At 38.3% G+C, this 23,226-nt stretch overlaps 1 protein-coding gene across 2 annotated transcripts in view; it reads right to left on the bottom strand.

The window, feature by feature from the left end:
* Nucleotides 1-23,226, bottom strand: part of TOX3 (TOX high mobility group box family member 3) — a gene marked incomplete at both ends in the record, with an annotated part of 105,773 nt that overhangs the window by 2,940 nt on the left and 79,607 nt on the right. For both annotated transcript variants that reach the window (XM_082607645.1, XM_082607646.1), the window contains 3 exons: nt 1,767-1,847; nt 3,530-3,757; nt 7,831-8,100. In XM_082607645.1, the coding sequence (XP_082463771.1) occupies nt 1,767-1,847; nt 3,530-3,757; nt 7,831-8,100 (579 nt within the window). The remainder of the gene's footprint in view (nt 1-1,766; nt 1,848-3,529; nt 3,758-7,830; nt 8,101-23,226) is intronic.

The raw sequence follows: 23,226 nt of genomic DNA, 5'->3' as shown, positions 1-23,226 counted from the left end.
CCTTACCATCGTGGAGGCAACCTGCTGGAGGGCCTTCAATTGGTCAACCATTGGGAACCAATTCTTTAGATGTGATCTAACCAGCAAGCTGTACAGTCAGATGCTGCTTCCTGTGAGGTCACCATATTAGCAGCTATTTCACACTTTGGGTTCAGGTTGAAATTGTTCTAAATTTATACCTCAAGGACTATTTTAGTTGCCTGTCATGTCTCTGACTATAAATTTAGGGTGCTCTCAACTGCACTTACCTAATGAAAAAAACAAAACAAAAGCACCCCCCCAAACAATTTGGATTTATTCTTTTTAAATTCCATCCTGTTGAATAGTTTTTTAGAATCAATGGAATCAATCAATCCATTTGGCAACATTTCCGAATCGGATTTTAGTATCCAACGTAAAACGTTTAATTTATCCCTTCTAAGTCGGTCACAGACCTGATCAGCCCAATCATGGATGCTATTTCCAGAATGCCTTTTGAGTTACTGGCTCTTGGTTTAAATCCATGTATGATCAATTATTCATGCTCTAATGCACAAAGATCACCTCTACCTGCTTCTAGGTAAATGAATGAATAAACGATTCACGTAAGAAGTACATGCACATTGTTACTCTATTCATGTCACTCCGTCTAATTAGCCATCAAGTACACCTCAATTCTTAACATCTGTGGCCCACACATTCTACCAATGTGCAAATCCCCATCCAGAATAGGTATATCTCTCAATGTGCACCTTCCAGAGTCTCACAAAAAGCTTTTGCTATGGACCTGATGAATGTTTTCTCTTTCTAATGAAGTGGGAAGAGTCCTAAGAGCTATACCTATGAGGTATAGGAGTACCTCTCTTGATCTGGTTCTGAGCAGCTGCCAATGGTGGATCTTACAATTCCGGTGAAGAAATGTTGTAAAGACGAGAAAAGAGGGCTAAACCCTTTTTAAATGGCTGTGCCGGCAACACTGATCATGCCCTGAGGCCCTAAGTGGTACTCTGTGGTAACAACAATGACAATGAAATGGGATCTCTGCTTGCCAGGGGAAACACATCACGAGCAAAAACATCAGTTCACATTATCCTCCCCAAAGCCTCTCTAAATTCTAGGAAGGCTAAGGACAAAGTTAATTAAATGTTAAAAATATAAGGTAACAGCTCATGCTCCTTTTGGATCAAGGTAATAATAATCCAGAGTGACATTTGCTTTGGACTACTGTGGCATTTTATAATACATCAGGGCCCATTGTATATTCTATGTATAATACATGTATACATGTCTTTTTTAAAGTACTTGGAGCATAATTTTATTTTAAATAATCATGAGGCTTATTTATTTATATGATGTGGAACAGTTTGGTCAAAAACGCAACATCCTCTATTATATTATATCCTCTATAATGCAACCACTGGAGAATTTATGATCTGATGTCCAAAAATACCTGACAAACATACTTCTCAGTTTAAATAGAGGACATTAACACAGATCTCAGTCCCCGACGGGAAGAAAGGGGCTGTTTGAAATCTGTCTAAATAGCTTCAACATACATATATATAGAGATCAGTGACTCTTGGAAACAATCTGGATTCATAAGCTTGAATGAACACTTATTTTCCATGCCATCCTTGGGGAGATCTCTAATGGGAACAAATAAGTTTATGAGTTGTTCGAGATGCTTCTTTTTTTTAAAATCAACTCAAAGAGGAGTTGCATTTATGATTTCAATGCTCCAGAGCTCCTAACTCTCTCAGAGACTGGCCGTCCCTGTCCGGGTTTACCTTAGAAACGAGGCTGGCCCTATATGCAGCCAGGGCTTTCAGGTATTCTTTTTTGGCGGCTTCCGTTTTCCTTTTATAGACCTATTAAAAGACCACAATTAGCACCATCTTTAGCACACACATTCTCAGTCATAAAATAACTGCTGGGCAGGTTACGTGCAACAGAACTCACATAAAATGTTGGTCTCCCTGGCTTTGATTTTTAAATGTAGAAACACACACACAGATATTAAAACAAAATGAAACCCTGCCACCCTCACTGGGGCACAACTCTGACGTTTACTATGGCAAACAGAAAAAGATTTCCGGTTGCAGCATAGAATTCATGAGAGTAACAGCTAAGGGCCTTCTGTTCGGGCAGTAAATAAGGTAACAACGATGAAATTTGCGGCAAATGGTTCAAATTATAGAAAGTTAAGGAGCTTCTCCATCCATGTCTTCTTTCCCTCACACCCATTTCTAAGCTGAAACAAACCAGAGGATGAAAAACCAACAATAATAGGGAAAGTGTGTGAAGACAGAAGAGATAAGATGGAGGCCTTTCAACCTGGGTTTTCTTTTGGAGAAAAAAAAAAAGAAAAATCAGAGATAGTGAAAGATGAAAGATTTCCATTAGTGAGACCAGTGAGTTACATAAATATATTCCAGTATATTAAACCTCATTTGGGCTTCCTTTTCTTAAACCGTGGTGTCTGATGGCTGGCTGTTATACTAAAGTGCAACTATCCTTTCCTCCAGAATTTAAAAGTTAGATGCAGCAGTTTGCCAGCCCCCTTAGGATTACATTTCTAGGGTAGAAAATCAGTCTGCCGCATAGAGCATGAAGCTCAGTGCCAACAAACAGGCAGATTCTACAGTTGCACCATCCCAAGGAAACCAGTTGGTAGGAATGAGAAGGAAGGAAGAAAGAAAGAAAGAAAGAGAGAGGGAGGGAGGGAGGGAGAAAGGAAGGAAGGAAGAAAGAAATAAAGAAAGAGAGAGGGAGGGAGGGAGGGAGAAAGGAAGGAAGGAAGAAAGAAAAAGAAAATCAAGGGTTTTCCATTCCTTATTCCTGAAACAATTATTCTGGTTTATTACTAATAGGGGTCTATTCTTGTGAGGATATGGAAAATCAACGCCCATGAATGGTCACTGGAGCTTCATGCAAGGAGCCAGGGGAGGACTGAGCCCCGAGGAAACCATTCTTCTCTCCATTTGTGTGGAGGACTTGCACGGGGAAAGATGGGAAGCTGGACCCTAAGGAAGTGTCTCCCACCAGCATGGCTAATCTCTCAATGCCTCTCATACAGCCACGCTTTCAAATGAACTTGGAATAAAATTTCAAATGCCCGATGACAATAATGAGACACGTAGAGTCAGCTTCAAAGTTTGGAAACCCCCCAGGAGAGCACAAGAGTTCCGAAAGATGATCAAAAAAAAAAGGCAAGCAGGATGGACCTAATCCCTTTGTAGTGCCTTTTTTGAACAAAGGGGGGAAAAATTCCACATTATTTAAAATGAAAAGATTATCATCAAAAGTTTATGCTTGCAGGATACTGCCTGGATCTCCTCCAACTCTCTTCTGAATGGGTTCTGAACACACACCCTTAAGGGAACTGAGAAATCCATATAACTGCAGTGTGGTTTGGATTTATATGTTTGTGTTTTTTAATTCCATAGCTTAGAAAGGCTTTCATGAGAAGCAATCATATTAAGTGGATGTATTCACTCAGAAAAGGTGTAAAGAATAATCTTGCAATGACCATGATGGATCTTTGCCTCACCTGCTTTTGTTCTTCTCCAAGGCTGTCCCACATAGATGCTACGATTTTTGAGACCTCTCCAAAGGTTGCATTAGGGTTTTGACCTTTAATTGCAGCCTGTGTGTCTCTGAAAAACAGGGCATATGCTGACACTGGCTTCTGTGGCTCATTGGGATCTTTCTTTTTCTTTTTCTTTGGAGTCTTGGGCTTCTTGCCAGAATCTGGAGCAGCTCTTTTCTCTCCAATGGCCTGCAAAGCAGGAAGAAAATTCACTGCCTAGAATGTACTTGCAGAGAATGCAGAAAGACTTACTCAGGTCCCCAATCGTTCTTTTAAAGTTTTGTTAAACATCACCAACAGATGAATCACCACCAAATGTGGGGGAGGGGTAAATTTGCTTAGCGTTAACTGGACAGCAGAGATTAGCATTTAGAACATTGATTAATGAGACCCAGAAGTATCTTCAATACATTCGCAACATATGCTCTAAATAGCAATTATGAGTAATGAAAAACAGAACGCTCTGTACCGAGTAATGCAATATATATATGGGCTACACATGTACCCATAAACAAAATATTTTACATTTTCAAAGGTTTTAGCAGTAAACCTAAATACTATTCAGGATGTTGATCATATTCAGATATTTTATATAAGGTCCCTTAGCCATAGAGGCATACCATATGTATGATCAGTCTGAATTGATTTTTTTGAGGCTTGGTCTTTTATTTTACCAGAATATTACTTTGCTAATGGTCTCCGGAAACTCAAATGGAAATTAGCTCTAATCCCTACCTAAGCTTGCACGATAAGGGAAAGGTCACTTTTATTTTCTAAAACAATAAAAACTTCCTAAAGAATAGGATAACAAGAAATGTAAAAATGTCAAAACTCTAAGTAGAGCTAGAAAGGAAATTGATACTCTTCATAAAATTAAAAACCTGTAAAAGAGCAGCAACAGTAGATACTTAAAATCACCAAGGCTAAAAAGAAGACTAATAAGACGATGTTTATTATTACATATAGTAAGTAACCCTGCCCACAAGAATACTGGCCTAGAGACGCTCACACATATTCACAATGAACTCTGAAACTGAAACCATGGAGATGATATGGGTACAGTTCCCCAAATTTATATACCACTGAGCTCCAATACTCACCTGCTACCATCATCTAATTTCAACAGTCATATAACATACTCATCAGAGAAGCAGGGGAAATGATTTATCAACCTTGTTTTATCTCCCCCTAGATTATGATATGACTATATTGGAGATAATTTTGCCATTAACTTCATCAAGAATGCTGAAGTGTTTGACAAAATCTGTTTTAAAAGCCAGCCTTGGGCAAGATCAACAGAGATAGATTCAAGTAGTAACAGATTGGCTTTTAATGGCCTTGAGTCTTGAATCTTAATTCAAATTTTCCAAGAGTATCATTACTTTCTGAAAGAGGGTCATTGGGACCTTAATCCAATTACTAGCATTCTTAGGGAGGAAACTGATAAGTAACTTTTCTTTGAGAGCTCTGAACCCTCAAGGTGTTAGGAAACCAAGAGCCTACTTGTTGGTGGGCCTGTTGTTTGTACTGAGTGATAACCACACCCATACTTTATTCCAGTAGTTTATGCACTTCAGTAGGTGTTAAGCTAGATCTCACCTCTCCTCCAAAATGCCATCTTTCATAACTCACACGATTAATTCAATAAAATTCTGTAGACCTCATAGTCCTTTTTCTAAATCCTCAGAATAAGTGCAACTTGTTTAATCTAGTTAATGAATCTGAACTTGCAAGGGAGTCAGATGTCTTTTCAGTTAGAGCTTCAATTGGAGCCAAGTTTTCCTTCAATGAAAAAATATTACGTAAGCCACATGAAAAAAATATATACACAGATTTTTCTGAGTCAAACAACTCTATTCTTTTCTTGGAAGAGAATTTGGCACTGTTTCCACCAACAGTACCCTGACCAATGGCAAGATGAAAGTTATTTCCAGTAAAGCTTTTTCTAAATAAGAAGAGTTCTATTTCATTCTTTGTGAAACAACATTCAAGTGTTGACAACCTTTGCCGTCTTTCTTGGACAACCATGACTTGCCTTAATCATCATTAGCTTTTAAGAATAAACCCGAAATGAAGAATCTCACAGTGTAAATAAAAGCTCAGAATTAATTCTCCTAAAGAAACTTCTGCATAGTTGACTCAAAGGGCTGTGAAAAAATGGAGAAATAGCTTTACCCAAAAGACATAATCAACAATAATGTTAATCTTCCTTTTTTAGCTAAGTTGCTTAAGAGGTATACTGGATTCCTTGTCTTTACACAAAACCTAGACCCTGGCTTAAAATGGAACAAGCTAAGAGTCACATAAAAGGTTCTCTTTAGAGGTGACAATTTCAGATTGATACAGAGGTAAGTATTAAGATCAGTAGGAATGTGAACCAAATGAAAGGACTCCATTTGAAGTGTGTAATAGCCAGTTATAACTCAGCTGTATCTTATACACATCCCTCGAGTTTCTTTATTACTTTTCACTTCATCCCACTGAAGTCCTTGTGAGTGTGAACAGAGACTGCTAAGTGCATTTCCCCACCTTGTGTCCAGTTGGGAGTTGACACAATGGGATAGACCAAGTGCTCTTTCTTAAAATCCCTGCAACATTTCTCCTCTTTTCAGCTAACCTCCCTCCTCTTTTCATCACCCGCAATCGTTTCCAGCTCCTCTTCTTCCATTTCTATGTAAACGTAAATGATGCTCAAGGTAAAAACAAATGATGCTCAGTGTTCTAGCCTTGTCTTGCTCCTTACGCACTCTGAGAAATCCTGATTACTTCTATGTGCTCACATCTATGTGCAGATGGTCCCCAAATCTATAGCTTCATCTCCAACAGACTGAGTTCTAGACCCACACGGAAGCAACTCAAATTCAATCCCTACCATGTCAAACTCTCATCTTCCCCGTGGGGAAAAAAAATAACACTCCTCTCTTCCTAGGTTAAGCCTCTCCATTTACTGATATCCACGCTGGCTCTCAAACTAAAACCCAGTGTATCTTTTATTCCTTCAAATTCCAGGGGATCACCAAACCTTAAATAGATGATTCTTTCTCTTGAATGTCTCACTGGTACCTCCTGTCCATGCCTTCCTTTGCTAAAATAAAAGCAAACACTTCATAACAAAAGGACGTTTTAATTGAGTTCCTTCTCTCTGGTCCCTCTCTTTATAACACATTCTATATACAAGTCAAGTTATCTTTCTAAAGCATAAATTTGCTTATGCCATTCCTCTATGCAAATAATTAGTCAGCTCTCAACTACCAACAGGGGAAAGGCTACCACATTTCTTTCTTCAACTCATTTCTTTCTTCCCCCATGTCACACTGCTCATGACACCCATAAATGGACATGTAATTTCATTGCTCTTTCTACCAGAATGCTGGCCTCTCTCTTCTGCCTCACAAACTTTTATGTATCCTCTTAGACCTAATTCAAACATCACCTTCTCAATAAAGGCTTCCTCAAATCACTCTCCTAAGCAGAATCGATGACCATCTCAGTACACCAGATACATCAATTATACCTCTAATCACATCTGGAGCTAGTTTTAAACATTGCTATTTGTTCCCAGTGGGAAGTCCCAGGGGCAATAATTCTCTTAGAAATCTTTGTATCACCAGAACGAAGTAAAACGCCAAGCACAGAGTAAGTGTACCACACATAATTAATAAATGAGGAATGAGTAATTGTGTACCTACAAGTAAGTTCAGTGAAACAGAATACTTTTCTAGGCATTCGGAAAAGTCATACCTGCAACTAAGTTTTTACTTCACACTGTGCATATGTGAATCATGTGCCATTTCCCTGACAAAAGCAAAGATGTAAAACGATTGGAACTTACTACGTGATAAACCTCATCAAAGGTGCAAGACTGTCCAATAGAGCAGCAGTTCAGCCAACTAACCAGATGAAACTTGCCTACCTGGACATTAACTTAGAACCAGAGCAGTTCAGAATTTCTGGAAAGTCTAGTGCAAGCCTTCCCTTTTGCTGATTTAGGAAAATTAAGGCTACAAGAGTTAAGTGACTTACTCAATGCCTTACAACTAATAGGAGAAGCCAGATCTTCCAATTTTCAGTTGAATACACTTTCCACAGAAAATAAGTAAATATAAAAGAGTGAAGAAAAAAAATTAAACCACCATAAATTCAAATGCTACTCCAAATCCATGAAGCCAAAGAAGGTACTACTGTGAATGAAATTCAAAGACATGCGCATGGGGTGATTCCCAATTCTCTGGTAGGTTATATACTAAAGGCAATTAACTCACTCTGTTGGATTCATCAGCATCCTCTTCATTGATGGAGCTAGAAGGGGAGGGAGTCGCCGATTTGCTCGCTGGAGGTGAAGGAGACGTGTGGGGCACACTGGCACCTCCCAAATTCAACCCCAACTGGGCGCTGAGCTGAGACTGGTTGATGGTGGTGAGCTGGGCAGGAGGCATGATCCCAGAGCGAGCAGCATCCGTCATGTGGATGATGGACCTCATGATCAGGGAGGGATCCTGACGGTATTGTGAAACTTGTGTGTGGCTCTGATCCTAAAGGGGCAACAGCAAGGGGGGGAATTCTTAGTTTTCCCAAACATCAATGAGCTTACAGGGGTTGGGAACGAAATGGGGAAAGGGGATCAAAAGGTACCAACTGCCAGTTACAAAATAAGTACATCATAAGGATGTAATACACAGCATGGTGGCTGTAGGTAACAGGACTGTATTGCATATTGGAAAGTTGTTAAGAGAGCAGATCATAAAAGTCCTCTTCACAATAAAAAAAAAACCTTTTTTGTAACTGTATGATGACAAATGTTAACTAGACTTACTGTGGTGATAATTTTGCAATATATACAAATATCCGATCATTACATTGTACACTTGAAACTAATATAATATTAGATGTCAATTATACCTCAATTAAAAAAAATGAACTTATAATGTCAGGAGTTCCTTAGATAGGTTTGACTTGTAATTTTGATAGATCTGACTTATCTCAGGATAGCTATTAATTATCTAGTTATTAATTTATTAATTAGAAGGACTCATGCCAGAAAGCTGAAAGGTCAAAAGCACAAAGCCCAAATTATCCAGCCTAGTCTATTGCACCAGAGAACTATCACTGGATGACTTAACTAAGTGATAACAAAACCCTACTAGCAAAGGGAAGAGAAACAGCCACCTCTTGCTTCGTACTGAGGAAACTGATGACAAGGAAAGGGTGGAAACAGAGGTCTAACCCTTTCAGGCTCACCAGTTGGTTTGCCATCCTTCTCCTGCATAGTTCTGGTTCTATTACCCTTTCCCCAGCTCTGTAAAAGGGGAGAATCAGTTCTCTATTTTATCCTCCCAGGCATGCATACGCCATATAGAGAGAATGGGCTAGAGAAGCACAGAGCAAGCATCTGTTTGCTTCAGGGCACCCTCTCTGTAAAACCCTCTGTGGTTAACCAGAGGGTCATTCCAATTCTGAATTACATTGTCAACGACATTTGGAAGTCATTCCATGTCCTCAGGATTGGATATCACTTTTTTCATCTTAAACCTGCTTTGTTTTCTTCTGTTCAACCCATCTGATTTAAGGCACTAATGAATGTTAAAAAATATGTGTAAGGAGGAGGTAAAGACAATCAGAATTAGCTTCTCTGAAAGTTACTGCCGTCACTTCAAACGTGGCCGTCTCTGTATTGGGCAGTCATGTAAAAGGCTTTAGAGTTGCTTCTTCTTCTTTTAATGCCAAAGAATAAAAAAATGAAGACATGCTTTTCAAATGACTTACTTTAAGACTTGTCATTTAGAGTGAGTCTGTGATTTTCTTGAAACCAAATTCTCCTGACTCACACTGACCCAGAATCTAATTTTATACACAAGCCTATGAATTCCTCTTTTGAATCTTTCTGATAAGGCTTATTTTGCTCTTTAAAGAAACAAATGAGTTGTAACTTGGAGCGCTTGGTTTCTTAATATTATATATTACAATGCCACTAAAGAAGAAGCCAGAGCTATCAGCAGGAAACTAGTTGAATAAATCATGATCGACCATACTACAAAGTATTATGAAGCTTTTAAAAATAATGAATTAGATTTATGTGTATTGACCTAGAGAAATGATTCTCAATTTTGGCTCTAATGACATTTTGGACCAGATAATTCTTTGCTGTGGGAGCTGTCCTTTGCATTGCAGGATGTTCACAGTAACCTTGGCCTCCACCTACTAGATGCCAGTAGCAACCTCCCTCCCCTCACCAGTCATGACAATCAAAAATGTCTCCAGGGCTTCCCTGGTGGCTCAGTGGTTGAGAGTCCGCCTGCCAATGCACGGGACATGGATTCGTGTCCTGGTCCGGGAAGATCCCACATGCCGCGGAGCGGCTGGGCCTGTGAGCCATGGCCGCTGGGCCTGCGCGTCCGGAGCCTGTGCTCCTCAACGGGAGAGGCCACAAGAGTGAGAGGCCCGTGTACCGCAAAAAAAAAAAAAAAAAAAAAAAAAAAAAAATTTCTCCAGACATTGCCCCCTGGAGGGCAAAACTGCTCCCATTTCTAGAAAACCACTAATCTAGAGTGATATGCAAGATATAGCAAGTGAAAAAGCAAGTTGCAAAATAGAGTACAGCCCCTTTTTGTTTAAAAAGAAAGTGTATAAACCATGGTTACATTATATCCGATTGGATTGGAGGGGCAAGGAGGGGAGCATCTTAACTTTTTCCATTTAACAAAACAAAAGAAGCAAAAACTAAAACACTCTGCTTAGGAAAAACTAAAAAGAAGAGACACAAGTAGTTAAAATAGTCTGTAGCTAATTGCTAGGGTTTAATACTAAACATATAAATTTTCCACTTCTTAATGATTTCTGAGTTATCAAATTCCTGTGGAATCCTGGAGAAATGTGTCACTCATATCAGAAGAACCCCAACTCTTCTTTGTCTCACTGACAATATCCTCTTCCACTACTCCTAAAATATGACCTTCTCCGGGCAGGCATCCTTCAGCAGACTTGTATGACAAAAGTGGATTTTATGCTATCAGTTTGTCCTAATTTCTTCTTATTAGCATTCTTCACACATTTAGCTATTTCTCTTCAAAAATCTGAGCTGACTGTCCACTCTTCCGCATTCTTTTAAAGTTCCACCATTTCTTGCTTACTTCACTTCCAGCCCCCAACTCCTGGGATTTAAGCTATTTTATTCTTTTCTTTTTATTGTTTTTTAACATCTTTATTGGATTATAATTGCTTTACAAGGGTGTCTTAGTTACTGCTGTATAACAAAGTGAATCAGCTATATGTATACCTATATCCTCATATACCCTCTCTCTTGCATCTCCCTCCCACCCTCCCTATCCCACCCCTCTAGGTGGTCACAAAGCACGGAGCTGATCTCCCTGTGCTATGGGCTGCTTCCCACTAGCTATCTATTTTACATTTGGTAGTGTATATATATCCATGCCACTCTCTCACTTTGTCCCAGCTTACCCTTCCCCCTCCCCGTGTCCTCAAGTCCATTCTCTACGTCTGTGTCTTTATTCCTGTCCTGCCCCTAGGTTCTTCAGAACCTTTTTTTTTTTTTTTTTTTTTTTTAGAATATACATGTGTTAGCATACGGTATTTGTTCTTCTCTGTCTGACTTACTTCACTCCGTATGACACTCTCTAGGTCCATCCACCTCACTACAAACAACTCAATTTCTTTTCTTTTTATGGCTGAGTAATATTCCATTGTATATAATGTGCCACATCTTCCTTATCCATTCATCTGTCGATGGACACTCAGGTTGCTTCCATTTTCTGGCTATTGTAAATAGAGCTGCAATGAGCATTGTGGTACATGACTCTTTTTGAATTATGGTCTTCTCAGGGTATATGCCCAGTAGTGGGATTGCTGGGTCATATTTTTAGTTTTTTAAGGAACCTCCATACTGTTGTCCATAGTGGCTGTATCAATTTACATTCCCACCAACAGTGCAAGAGGGTTCCCTTTTCTCCACACCCTCTCCAGCATTTATTGTTTGTAGTTTTTTTTTGATGATGGCCATTCTGACTGGTGTAAGGTGATACCTCACTGTAGTTTTGATTTACATTTCTCTAATGATTAGTGATGTTGAGCACCCTTTCATGTGTTTGTTGGCAATCTGTATATCTTCTTTGGGGAAATGTCTATTTAGGTCTTCTGCCCATTTTTGGATTGGGTTGTTTTTTTTTTTTTTGATATTGAGCTGCATGAGCTTAAGCTATCTTATTCTTAATTTTAGTCTCCAAATACATCTTTCAGAAGGCGTTTTAAAAGTCTTTTCAGACTTCTTTAAATCTAAGTATTTTAAAATATCTACAGGCCACTCTAGAGTATTTTAATTCTGACTGAATAATAATAAATTAGTTAACTGGCATGGCCATGAAATATGAGGATACGACTTAACACAGTTTTCTCATTAACTGAGGAGTCACTTTGTTTTCTTTACTTCTATGCCCATGAACATCAGCATGTATAGGTACTTGACTGATGCATCCCAGACCTACAGTATTTCAGAGGAATCTCATGGTCATACAGAAGGCCAAGGAGTTAGTTTTCTTGGCTTTATCAGCTCTTCCTGAATTCCACCTGCAATTTATGCCTTTATGATGGACCTGGCTGCCTGAGAGTTCTTGTTGACAAACAGCCAAGGTTCACAAACAAGGAACATTGACTGTATGTTTACTCGGGGCCAGGATTTGTGCTAAGCTTAATACGCATTTTCCAATTCAATCCTCTAACTTTCTGAATTAGATACTATTATACCTATTCTTGGCTAAGAGTGATTCCCTAGGCTACCGAGCTAGTTGGTGACTGCTTGATGGAGAAACTGTGCTCTAGGGAGCCATGGTGCCACCACAGTGGAAGCACATACTGATGGAGAGAGAGATGAATGGGGCTCTGAGTTCTGTACTGCCACCATCCATCCCCCTTTAACAAAAGCAACTCAGTTTTCATTTGCTTTATAAATTGAGATTCCTCACAACATTTCACCAAGAAAAAATGGGTTTTCCTGAAGCGGGGACAGTGTGAAAACCACTCCTGAAGCATACTGGTGGTGGGGCTAAGGTCTTGGCAAAACTTAGAGCCATCTACACGGTCTTCAGATCCAAAAAATGCTGGCGCACCTTTTCTAATCTCCCACAGGACAATACACCAAGGACCGTTAAAATATTGTCAAGTAACCTCTGAACCACATAATCAATGCATCAAATTGTGCTAGCATTTACCAAGGTACACAGCTCTCCAATAATAAATTCCTATGTGTAAGGATTACAGTATAAGATTAATGGTGAAAGTATCTCTTTAGCGAGTCAAGTTCCTTTAGGGCCACCGATTATTAACAACTTCCTTGGGGAACCTGGCGATCCTGAAAAGCTCCAATCATTTTCTATTTTTTAAAAAAGGTAACCTTTAAAAGACACTTCCTTGGATCTTAGGATTTCTACCTAAAAAGAGAAAGATGTCAGCTCAGTTGAAAAGTGTTTATTGAGCACTTACTATGTGCCAGGCCAGTTATCTTTGAAAACTAGAAAATTACCATATGGTTCTTTTAAACATGACTCTAATTTAGAAGGGACTGATGAATTTACTATAACAAAGTGTAAGCAAGAATAATTCATATATACTCCTCCAAAATAGCTCACCATTTTTCCTAGTAGTACTGACATGAGAAGAAAATGTATAACCATGGATATAGCCCTAAGAAATTTAATGCGTTTTTGAGACTTCTCTGGTGGCGCAGTGGTTAAGAATCCGCCTGCCAATGCAGGGGACACGGGTTCAAGCCCCGGTCTGGGAAGATCCCACATGCTGCGAAGCAACTAAGCCCATGTGCCACAACTACTGAGCCTGCACTCTAGAGCCCGCGAGCCACAACTACTGAGCCCATGTGCCACAACTACTGAAGCCCGTGTGCCTAGAGTCCGTGCTGCACAACAGGAGAAGCCACCGCAATAAGAAGCCCGTGCACCCCAATGAAGAGTAGCCCCCGCTCGCCGCAACTAGAGAAAGCCCACGCAGCAACAAGACCCAACGCAGCCAAAAATAAATAAATTAATTAAAAAAAAGATATTACATAGATGTAGACTGTATTTCCCCACACTGTACATTAAAAAAAAAGAAATTTAATGCATTTTTGTAAATCATTACGTTTCACTTATTAAAATTAAGCCTTGAAAGATTTACCAATGATCACTGAAAGGCAAAGCAACTAGTGGGTTATAAGAGATTGCTATTAGCGCATCCAACAATAAGGACTGAATGCTGGTAGCTTCTTCAACTCCTTTCACAATTATGTTTCATATGGAGAGTTTACTTGTATCACTTCCTAAACTGTTCATCATTTGGAAACAACTCATTCTCTCTTCTTATCTCACTCTGTCTTCTAATTGATAATATTAGATAAGAGTTTCTCAACCTCCACAGTACTGACATTTTGGTCTGGGTAATTCTTTGTTGGGAGAACGCATCATGTTCTTTGCTTACAATGCACCTTGAGCATTGTAAATGCTTAACAGCATCTCTGGTCTCTACCCACTAGTTGCCAATAGCCTCCCCTCCCCCACAGGTTGTGACAACCATATGTCTCCAGACATTGGCAAATGTCCCCTGATGGGCAAAATCCCCCCCTTTCCGGTTTGAGAATGACTTTATTAGACAACTATAATGGAAATCATCTTCCTGAGGGGGAGGAGAAGGGAGTGTCCAAAGATTAGGTTCTGTCTGTGAAAACAGAACACATGTGCATAAACAAGATTCAAACTGTGATGCTGTGAAAAAAATAAGCTATACAAAAAAAGATTATTCTGGGGAGGGTAGCTACATTTGATTAAGTCAGCAAGAAAGCCTTCTCCAAGATGACTGTTGAGCTGATACCTAAAGAATGAGGAGAAGCCAATCAGGAAATGAGGAGAAAGTATGCTCCTGGCAGAGGGAAGAGCATATGCAAAGTCTGAGGTGGGAGAGGGCTTGGCACTCTTGAGAAATGGAAAGGAGACCCGTAGAGGTGGGAGCCGGGTAGGCAAGGTAAACAGCGAAATGCAATGGGATTGGAGAGATGGGAATGGGCCAGAGTATGCAAGGTGAGGAAATCAGGGGATGCTTCCCTGCAGAGGTGACCCACTGGGCTGAGGTGTAAAGGAAGAGAAGAAGCTAACTGAGCTAGAAAAGAGGGAAGAGCATCGTATGCAGAGAAGAAGAACTTGTACAGAGTCACGTGGCATAAGGAAGCACATCACGGATAAGTAAAGGAGAGGTCAGCGTTACTGGCCAGGGAAAGCGAGGCTCGCTGTGAAGCTGGAGAGGCAAGTAATGGCCAAAAGTAACAGGCCTTGTAATCCATCCTAGATTTTATTCACCATGTAGAAGGACGCCACTCAAAGTTTAAAGGCTTGGTACCTATCCAGTGATGTTACTCATTCCAGTAAGTATTAACTGATCAGGGGACTTCCCTGGTGGTCCAGTGGTTACGACTCCGCCTTCCAGTGCAGGGGGTGCGGGTTCCATCCCTGGTCGGGGAGCTAAGATCCCAGATGCCTTGCAGCCAAAACGCCAAAACATAAAACAGAAGCAATATTATAACAAATTCAATTAAGACTTTAAAAATGGTCCATATCAAAAAAAAGTCTTAAAAAAATATTTTCAACGGACAGAGGATTAATCTCCAAAATATATAAACAGCTCATTCAGCTCAATATTAAAAAAACAAACTACCCAATCCAAAAATGGGCAGAAGACCTAAACAGACATTTCTCCAAAGAAGACATGCAGGTGGCCAAGAAGCACATGAAAAGCTTCTCAATGTCACTAATTATTAGAGAAATGCAACTCAAAACTACAATGAGCTATCACCTCACACCAGTTAGAATGGGCATCATCAGAAAATCTACAAACAACAAATGCTGGGGAGGGTGTGGAGAAAAGGGAACCCTCTTGCACTGTTGGTGGGAATGTAAATTGATACAGCCACTATGGAGAACAGCATGGATGTTCCTTAAAAAACTAAAAATAGAACTGCCATATGACCCAGCAATCCCACTACTGGGCATATACCCAGGGAAAACCATAATTCAAAAAGACACATGCACTCCAGTGTTCCCTGCAGCACTATTTACAATAGCCAGGTCATGGAAGCAACCTAAATGCCCATCGACAGATGAATGGATAAAGAAGATGTGGTACATATATACAATGGAATATTTCTCGGCCATAAAAAGGAATGAAATTGGGTCATTTGTAGAGACGTGGATGGACCTAGAGACTGTCATACAGAGTGAAGTAAGTCAGAAAAAGAGAAACAGATATTGTATATTAACGCATATATGTGGAACCTAGAAAAATGGTACAGATGAACTGGTTTGCAGGGCAGAAATAGAGACACAGATGTAGAGAACAAACGTATAGACACCAAGGGGGGAAAGTGGCAGGGGGTGGGAGTTGTGGTGTGATGAATTGGGCGATTGGGATTGACATGTATACACTAATATGTATAAAATGGATAACTAATAAGAACCTGCTGTGTAAAAAATAAATAAAATAAAATTCAAAAAAGAAAGTATTAACTGATCATACTTCACGGGCATCCATCAATTGTGGACAACTTGGATTTAATTATAAATAGTATAAATATATAGCCTAACACCTCAACTTATGTTTTGAAGAGTACTCAAGGATTAATTTTTGCAATCAGAAAGGTCATTCAGAATGGGCAGGTCATGGACTTCTAACAGGAAGCACATTGCCTTCTATCTATAAGTACAATTCAACGAAGCCTTTGTGCAACAATGCCTTGATGGTTTGTCTATGTCTTGGTAGGGGGAGTGCTCAGCTGAGGCTTGCTTCTCTCTACCTGATGAAAGAGCCTCTTTGTCTTTTGTTTTTTTAAAACAGGAAACCAAGGAATGGGGAATTTAGGGTAGAGGTCCCCCGTTTTCTTAAATTGCCTGAAATCCAGTCTATTATTGAACGTTAATCATTTGAGTGCACGGTTAAATATCTGAATAATTTTATATTAAAAAGGAAACTTTACATCACTAGCATAAATTAAAAACTGGAATCACCATAACCAATGGAATGTCAGATAAATACTAAGTAAAGGAAATACTGAATAATTCCATTACAGTCCATCTAAATATGCAGACCTGCCTAAGGTTCTGAGCCAGAGTTCTGCTCTCTCTTTTTAAAAAAGGATGAAAGAGAGATGTGAAAGACTCATTAGCCCCAAACTGAGACTTCCTTCTTGACTTCAGATTGAAAGAGAACGGAAAGGTGAAAAAAAGTCCCTACTGTGTAAATCACTGTGTTATATTACCATGTCCATACTTCATATAAGATATGTGGGGTTTGGGGGGATGGGAATGGTTTGCTCTTATTTCTTTAGCCAAGAAAACTCTCCCTCCTCTACATATTCAAATCTTTTTCACTCCTACTTTCGGGCCAGGGAGCAAGGACCTGTCCCTCCATGAAGTCCTCTCAGAGTGAATTTCCCTTTCCTTCACATGCCTGGAATTTATCTTTCTGATGCATACTTGGTGATACATAATCACACATACTCCTGTTTTGCGTTTTTGTTTCTTTTACAAATGTAAGGTATAAGCTTTCGAATAGATTTTTAAATTTTAAGTATCACACCTTATTCTATTTTATCTACTGATATTTTTACTCAGTTCAATGATGCTTACTTCCATCTGAGTTGATTTTACACAAAGGATTTTTAAAAATCTAACATGCAAATGTATTTAATGCACCTTCCATCTACATTTACAAGTAAATATTCCCTGTAACAATGTAACATCAGGTTTTCATAATAAAGGGTAACATGTAATTAAGAAGCAAATAACCCAAATATATTAGAAAGTGCGACTAAATACATTTTCACTATGTGGTTTTTTAATCAATATTTCTTGAGAAATGGAGTAATTAATTATCAGTAATAAAATTTGCTTTGTACTAATAAATATCAGAGAACTACAAATAGGAAATCCATTAATTTTATGCTCAATTATTTAGTTATGTCCTATAGCGAGGTTAAAATTTTATTTCCAGATAAACAATCTATCAACATTTACGCGTAGCGAGTGCATTCCTAACCCAAATAGAAACTGAAACAAACACAGTCGTGCCAAATACACCAAGGATAATTACAGACCTACATACCCTAAGCGTTATATTTATCAAAATATCTGCACCCAAATAGATACTTTTTACTTAACAACTACTCTCAGGGTTATAATCAAACATACCTACACATGAAAGTTTTGTGAAAACCAGTCTTCCCCAAAGTTAATAGTTTCTTAGCAAAATAAAAATTTCAAGAGTTTATCATAAAACAATGGTATTTTCTTATGTACCCTCTAACTCCTTTGTTTTACCAAGGAGTCAGCTCTGTGTTGATTTTATTCAATCCTAAATTAAAATTTTAAAGAGGAATTCCATTTTTACAGCTGTTGATACTTTAAACCTCCTCCCCACCTCCATTTTTATTTAGTATTAAGGTACGCTCTTAATAACAAATAAATATTCTTTCATTATCCTTTCATTCATTCATATATTCCACAAATATAATATTTATTGAGAGCCTCGTGTATTCCAGCCCAGACACTGTTCCAGGCCTGAGGATGACAGTAGCAAACAAGACAGATGAGGGGACAGGACAGGCCGTCAACAAGCAAAGGAGACCGTTTCTAAGGGTGACAAGTGAGGCCACAGGACAGGAGTAACTCTCATCCCTCTAAAAACCGTTTGAGCCATCAAGCCAGTTTTATTTGGGAATTTGAGTGATGTAGAATGGTGTGTCTTCTGTCCCTAACCCACAGGGAAGTACTGCCAATGCTACAGAAGATTATAACTGTAGAGTATATATGTTAAAAACAAGATACAGGGAAATAAACCATAGCCTAACTTTTTAATAACACGTTTCCTTGAATGGGATAAATCAACCAAGTAATCACATGTTGCCCTTTACAAGAGCTAATTGGGTTTTGTAGAAGTTTGGAACACGCCCCTCCTTTAATACATGATCCTAAAGTTAACTCAACCTTAAAGACAACAATCATACGTTCGGGGTCAGTAGGCATTTCCAGGTCGAGAATAAAGAATATTTCTTTTAAGCCATGTATGGTACAAGGCTATTTGCTCTACCAAAACAAGGCAGCTCGTAAAATGTCTGTGGCTTGGGTATTTTGGGTAGACGATTGTCCAGGTGTAGCAACAGTTAATTAAAGTGGACTTTGGACAACATGCCTCTTTGAAGCAGTCATCAGACTTCGAATTTTTGTATTACATGGAAGAGACACTGCTGACCAAGAACTCAGTTTGATAAATGATCGGTCTCTAATGATTAAGAACAATATATAGCACCTAGCAGGTGCTCAGCAAATGTCTGCTAGAGTTAATATGGTTTTAATTATATACTTTGGCCTTGGAACAGATAGGTCCCATTCCACTCAAAGTGAGTTATTTTGCTTATGTAAGATGTGTCTTTTCTATTGTTAATTTACAATAAGAATACGTTTCGACCATGACCTGACCAAAAATAAACATTACTGAGTTAATCGTTCAATTTGTATGAGAACTTGTTGGTCCCCCCAATGGCTAAATGGTAATCGTCCTGTGGAATTTAGCTCTGCCGCCTCTATTGACAATGGCAATGAACCTGTCCATAACAATAATAAGGGCTTGTTTTAATAGAACGTTCCATGCATTAAACACATTAATGACCCATGAAATAACTGTTTTATCTGTAACACATTAAGCTACATTGCTAAAACGATGTATTAATTGAAAAGTCTGCGATTTCTCTTAACGTAAGATTTTGGATAGTACAAAAATGGCATGAAAGTTATTTTGTGAAAATAAAAATAATTCAGAATTAGGCCCCTACTAGATGACTGTACGAAAAATCAAAACTTCTAAAATAAGCCTGGTAATTTTAGGAGTATTATTTTGATACATTCTTATTTTTCTGATCAAAAATGATGTCTGTCTGGATTATGACATAAGAGCTTTGTGAATATTTTAAAAGCTGGTACTTTTCTTCTCTGTGTGCATACCTTCTGTAGGACTTTTTTCTCTCTTAATCTCTTTCCTTAATGGGTACAGAGACTGCCATACCCAAATTTAGCTCCCTTACTTCCATCTTTGTCAATTTTCTAGTACTATGTTTGATATTATCAGAGTACCAGTAGTGTTTTCTATAAATATGTGCTATCGTAATTAAGTCCAAAGCAATATCAAACAGAAAACGTCGCTCTTCCAAACACGAAACATAATGCAAGAAGAAAAAATATGTGAATTATCAGTGTGTTTTATAAATTCTCTTTTGGGGGGCATACAAAATATCAGACTAGAGACAATTATTTTACTGTCTGTTTCTTGGATATCAAAGAGAATTTTGAAATTCATCAAAGCTAACCTTCTGTTATGTACAACAGGCTAAGCTGAAAAGAATGTTAACAAGTTCAATTTTCATTCAATCAGCACTACTGCTCTCTGAAATGTTTCATTGCAGGAAAGAAATAAAAATAATCTATATGGTAATTATGAGGATGAATCCCCCAGTAACTTTCAGCTACATGAAAGGTCAGTTCTATTCAAGATATTTTATCAGTCCCCTGCACATACTCCTGTCCTGTCATTTTAAATCTGAACAGCATTTTATTTTCCCATTTACTGCTACCTGCAGAATTAAGTACTTAAGCCAAATAAGAAAAAAAAAAAAGAAATGTTGAATGCTGGCAAAGGCTATAATAGCATAGAGATAAATCGTTCAGCTGCTCTCTCTCAAGCCTCTAGGGCTGCAGATTTTTCTTCTCCTGGTGCACTGTGGGTATTCAAAACTTGTTCAACATGATTTCATTTCATTTCAGGCACTGCCTGAGAAAACTAAATTACAGAATCAATCATACAGAAGGTCAGAGTGAGACTTCATTACAAGTATTGCATGCTTGCATGAATATCTTTCATTTATGACTGACCCAATATGTCACAATAGCTGTCTAGTAAAAATAATCCACTTTCTGAAATTGATGTACTACTGATGTCAATGCTACTCAGCAGGCTGGGCAGATTATAGAGAGGTGTTAAAAAAAAAAAAAAAAAAAGAAAGAAACCCTTTGGAGCGCACGTTGTAGATTTTTAGGATTGCAATCTTTTGTAGATTAAAATAATTTCCAGATGATCATCTGAACTGACAATAATGCTCAGAGGTAAAGAATTTTTAACCAAACTATGACTGTTGATTTCAACTTGCCAGCGACACCCTGTGTGAAAATACACATATCCGCAACAAGCAAATCAAGGTTGTTCTTTGAAGTCACAAATGCATCGACTTTCAATTTTTTCAACAATTCGCTTTTGAATACCAGGGCATTATTTGCATATTTTGAAATGGGAATGCTAATCATTAGACTCTTTTTAATCCCCCCTTTTCTTTTTTGTTCCTGCTTTCTGTTTTTTAAATATAATGGCAGAAACTTAAGGAAGATAAACATGTTGTGCTGGTTGCCAACAAAAATGCAGCTAATCAGTAATGTGACAAACTGTCTCTCTTTCTAAAGGAAAACCAATGAAGCTCTGAAGAAAAGCTGGTTCAATACCCCATAAACAAGCTGGCTTTTCTTCTTATATGAAAGTCTTAATTCACCATAGCAATCCTTAACAGACAGCCATATTCATTTGGTTAATAAAACTTCTTACTTGCATAAGGTATGATAGCCGGTGCACACTGGGAAGCCGAGTGCATGATGTATAAAGTATTATTTATTATTTTTCTGGTGACCTTCCTAAGGGAAATCTCCGAGGAGCTGCTGTGGAGCATTATGATGTCGCCAGCCACCTCGGTACCCGGAGGGAAATATAGAAGAACCTTGACATAACCTATTTTTAACCATGCCTCTGGCGATTCTGAATTCAAGTTTATAGGTGAACATGTCAGGTAGTACATAGAACAAAGCCAACGACACATTGTATTCATCATAATTCTGTCCTGGTACATTTTATTTTTTTCCAACATTTGTGATTTAAAATCCCATGACATTTCTTCAAGGTGAAATTCTACTAGAATTTTCAACAAGATTAGTTTGTTTCCAGCCAAAATAAATATCATTCGGTTTCCGCAAAACTTCAGAAAGGCTCCAATAAATGTGATGAGGTCCATGTAAATACCATGACAACAGCTTGCACTTGCCTAAAGTACTCATGCTTTTAAAAATCAATGAAATAATTCAATGGCTTGAGTGATTAGCAATACATTACAAAAGAAGCATTAAAAATTGAGTCCTCTCTTCCAATGCCAGCCCGTGAAAGCATTGTTCTTTAAGTGTATGTGAATATCATAATTATTTTATGATTCCATCTTTAGTTCTTTCCAATATAGTAAATTCAATTGACCATGAAATGAAATTTCATAGTCAAAATGCCTCCTTTACACTTTTTTTTATAGCAGCAATAACAGTTTTATAGCTTTAAGGCAAGGTAATTCATCAGATGTTTAATTTAAAGGCAGATTCTTATATTATTAATAAATATTTACCAATTTAATAAAGCACACATTTTAGCATGCATTATATGGTCTTTTAACTATTTCCCTAACTTAAATGAGCCTCGCTGAGCATCTATGAATAATGGTGAACCCTGGGCAAACTCTCTTGGTGACTAAACACCCTTTTTATTTTTATTATTTTCCAGGCACAACATTGCAAGGCTGATTATAGAGGAACAGACGACAGAACCCTCCCTTCCAGTGTCAAAGGGACAAAAATGTAAGAAAGTCCACAGGAAACAATTATTTGTGATGGCGAGGAACGTTTATGAATACTTAATGACCATTTCCCGACTGTTCCCTGCATTTTTTTCTGACAAAAAAGTAAAAATAAAAACCCTGATGTTCAGCTCAAACACAAAAGATCACAGGCAAAGAAAATGATGTTGCCGCAATCCTATTTGGGAAAGTAATCTTATATTTCAGAGAGCACACTGAATCTTTGCACTGCTAATCCACTACATATTTGGCAATCATCTGTTGTTATCTGGGGAATTAACAATGAAACCAAAAAACATCGCTGGCATGGTCATAACGTGCACAGAAATATGTAAACAAGCAATAGGAATTGTTTTTTGTTATACCAACACATCTGTTTCATTTTACCAGGGTTAAAAAAAAAGCCCTATAAACTATTAATCTTGTTTTAAAATGTCTGCCTAGTACCTCACCTAGATAGACACAAATGCATTATATACTATGATAGAAAAAAAAAAAAACAATCCCAGCAGATGAGTTTAAAATACGTAAGCAGATTTACTCCGGTGATTGCTAACTATAATTGCACACTAAGAAAAACAGAACCAAAATTATTGCATTAGTAACCTTGGCTCTCTGGAGGGCCTTACTTGATGTTTACGACAATAAATACCACAATTAGGTATACTTCACACAATAACCCGCTCTATATTTTTCTCTGCTGGTTATAAGCAATTATGCTTTCTCCCTTTCTCTGTACCACAGTTTGATATTTCATCTCAGGTAGGAGCAAATCATGTTATCATAAACGTGATGCTTTAATCCAACAAATGCAAAAGACCCAGGCACTTGATAAGGGCTTCCATTTCTAAAAACTCTCCTGGGCAAACTTTCAACTCAAGTACACCTCTTCGTCAAACCAAAGGCAAGG

The sequence above is a fragment of the Mesoplodon mirus genome (assembly GCF_964341445.2).
Source record: "Mesoplodon mirus genome assembly, chromosome: 19".
Lineage (NCBI taxonomy): Eukaryota > Metazoa > Chordata > Mammalia > Artiodactyla > Ziphiidae > Mesoplodon > Mesoplodon mirus.
Note: the sequence above shows the minus strand (reverse complement) of the source record. Positions and strands in the feature narration are given on the sequence as shown.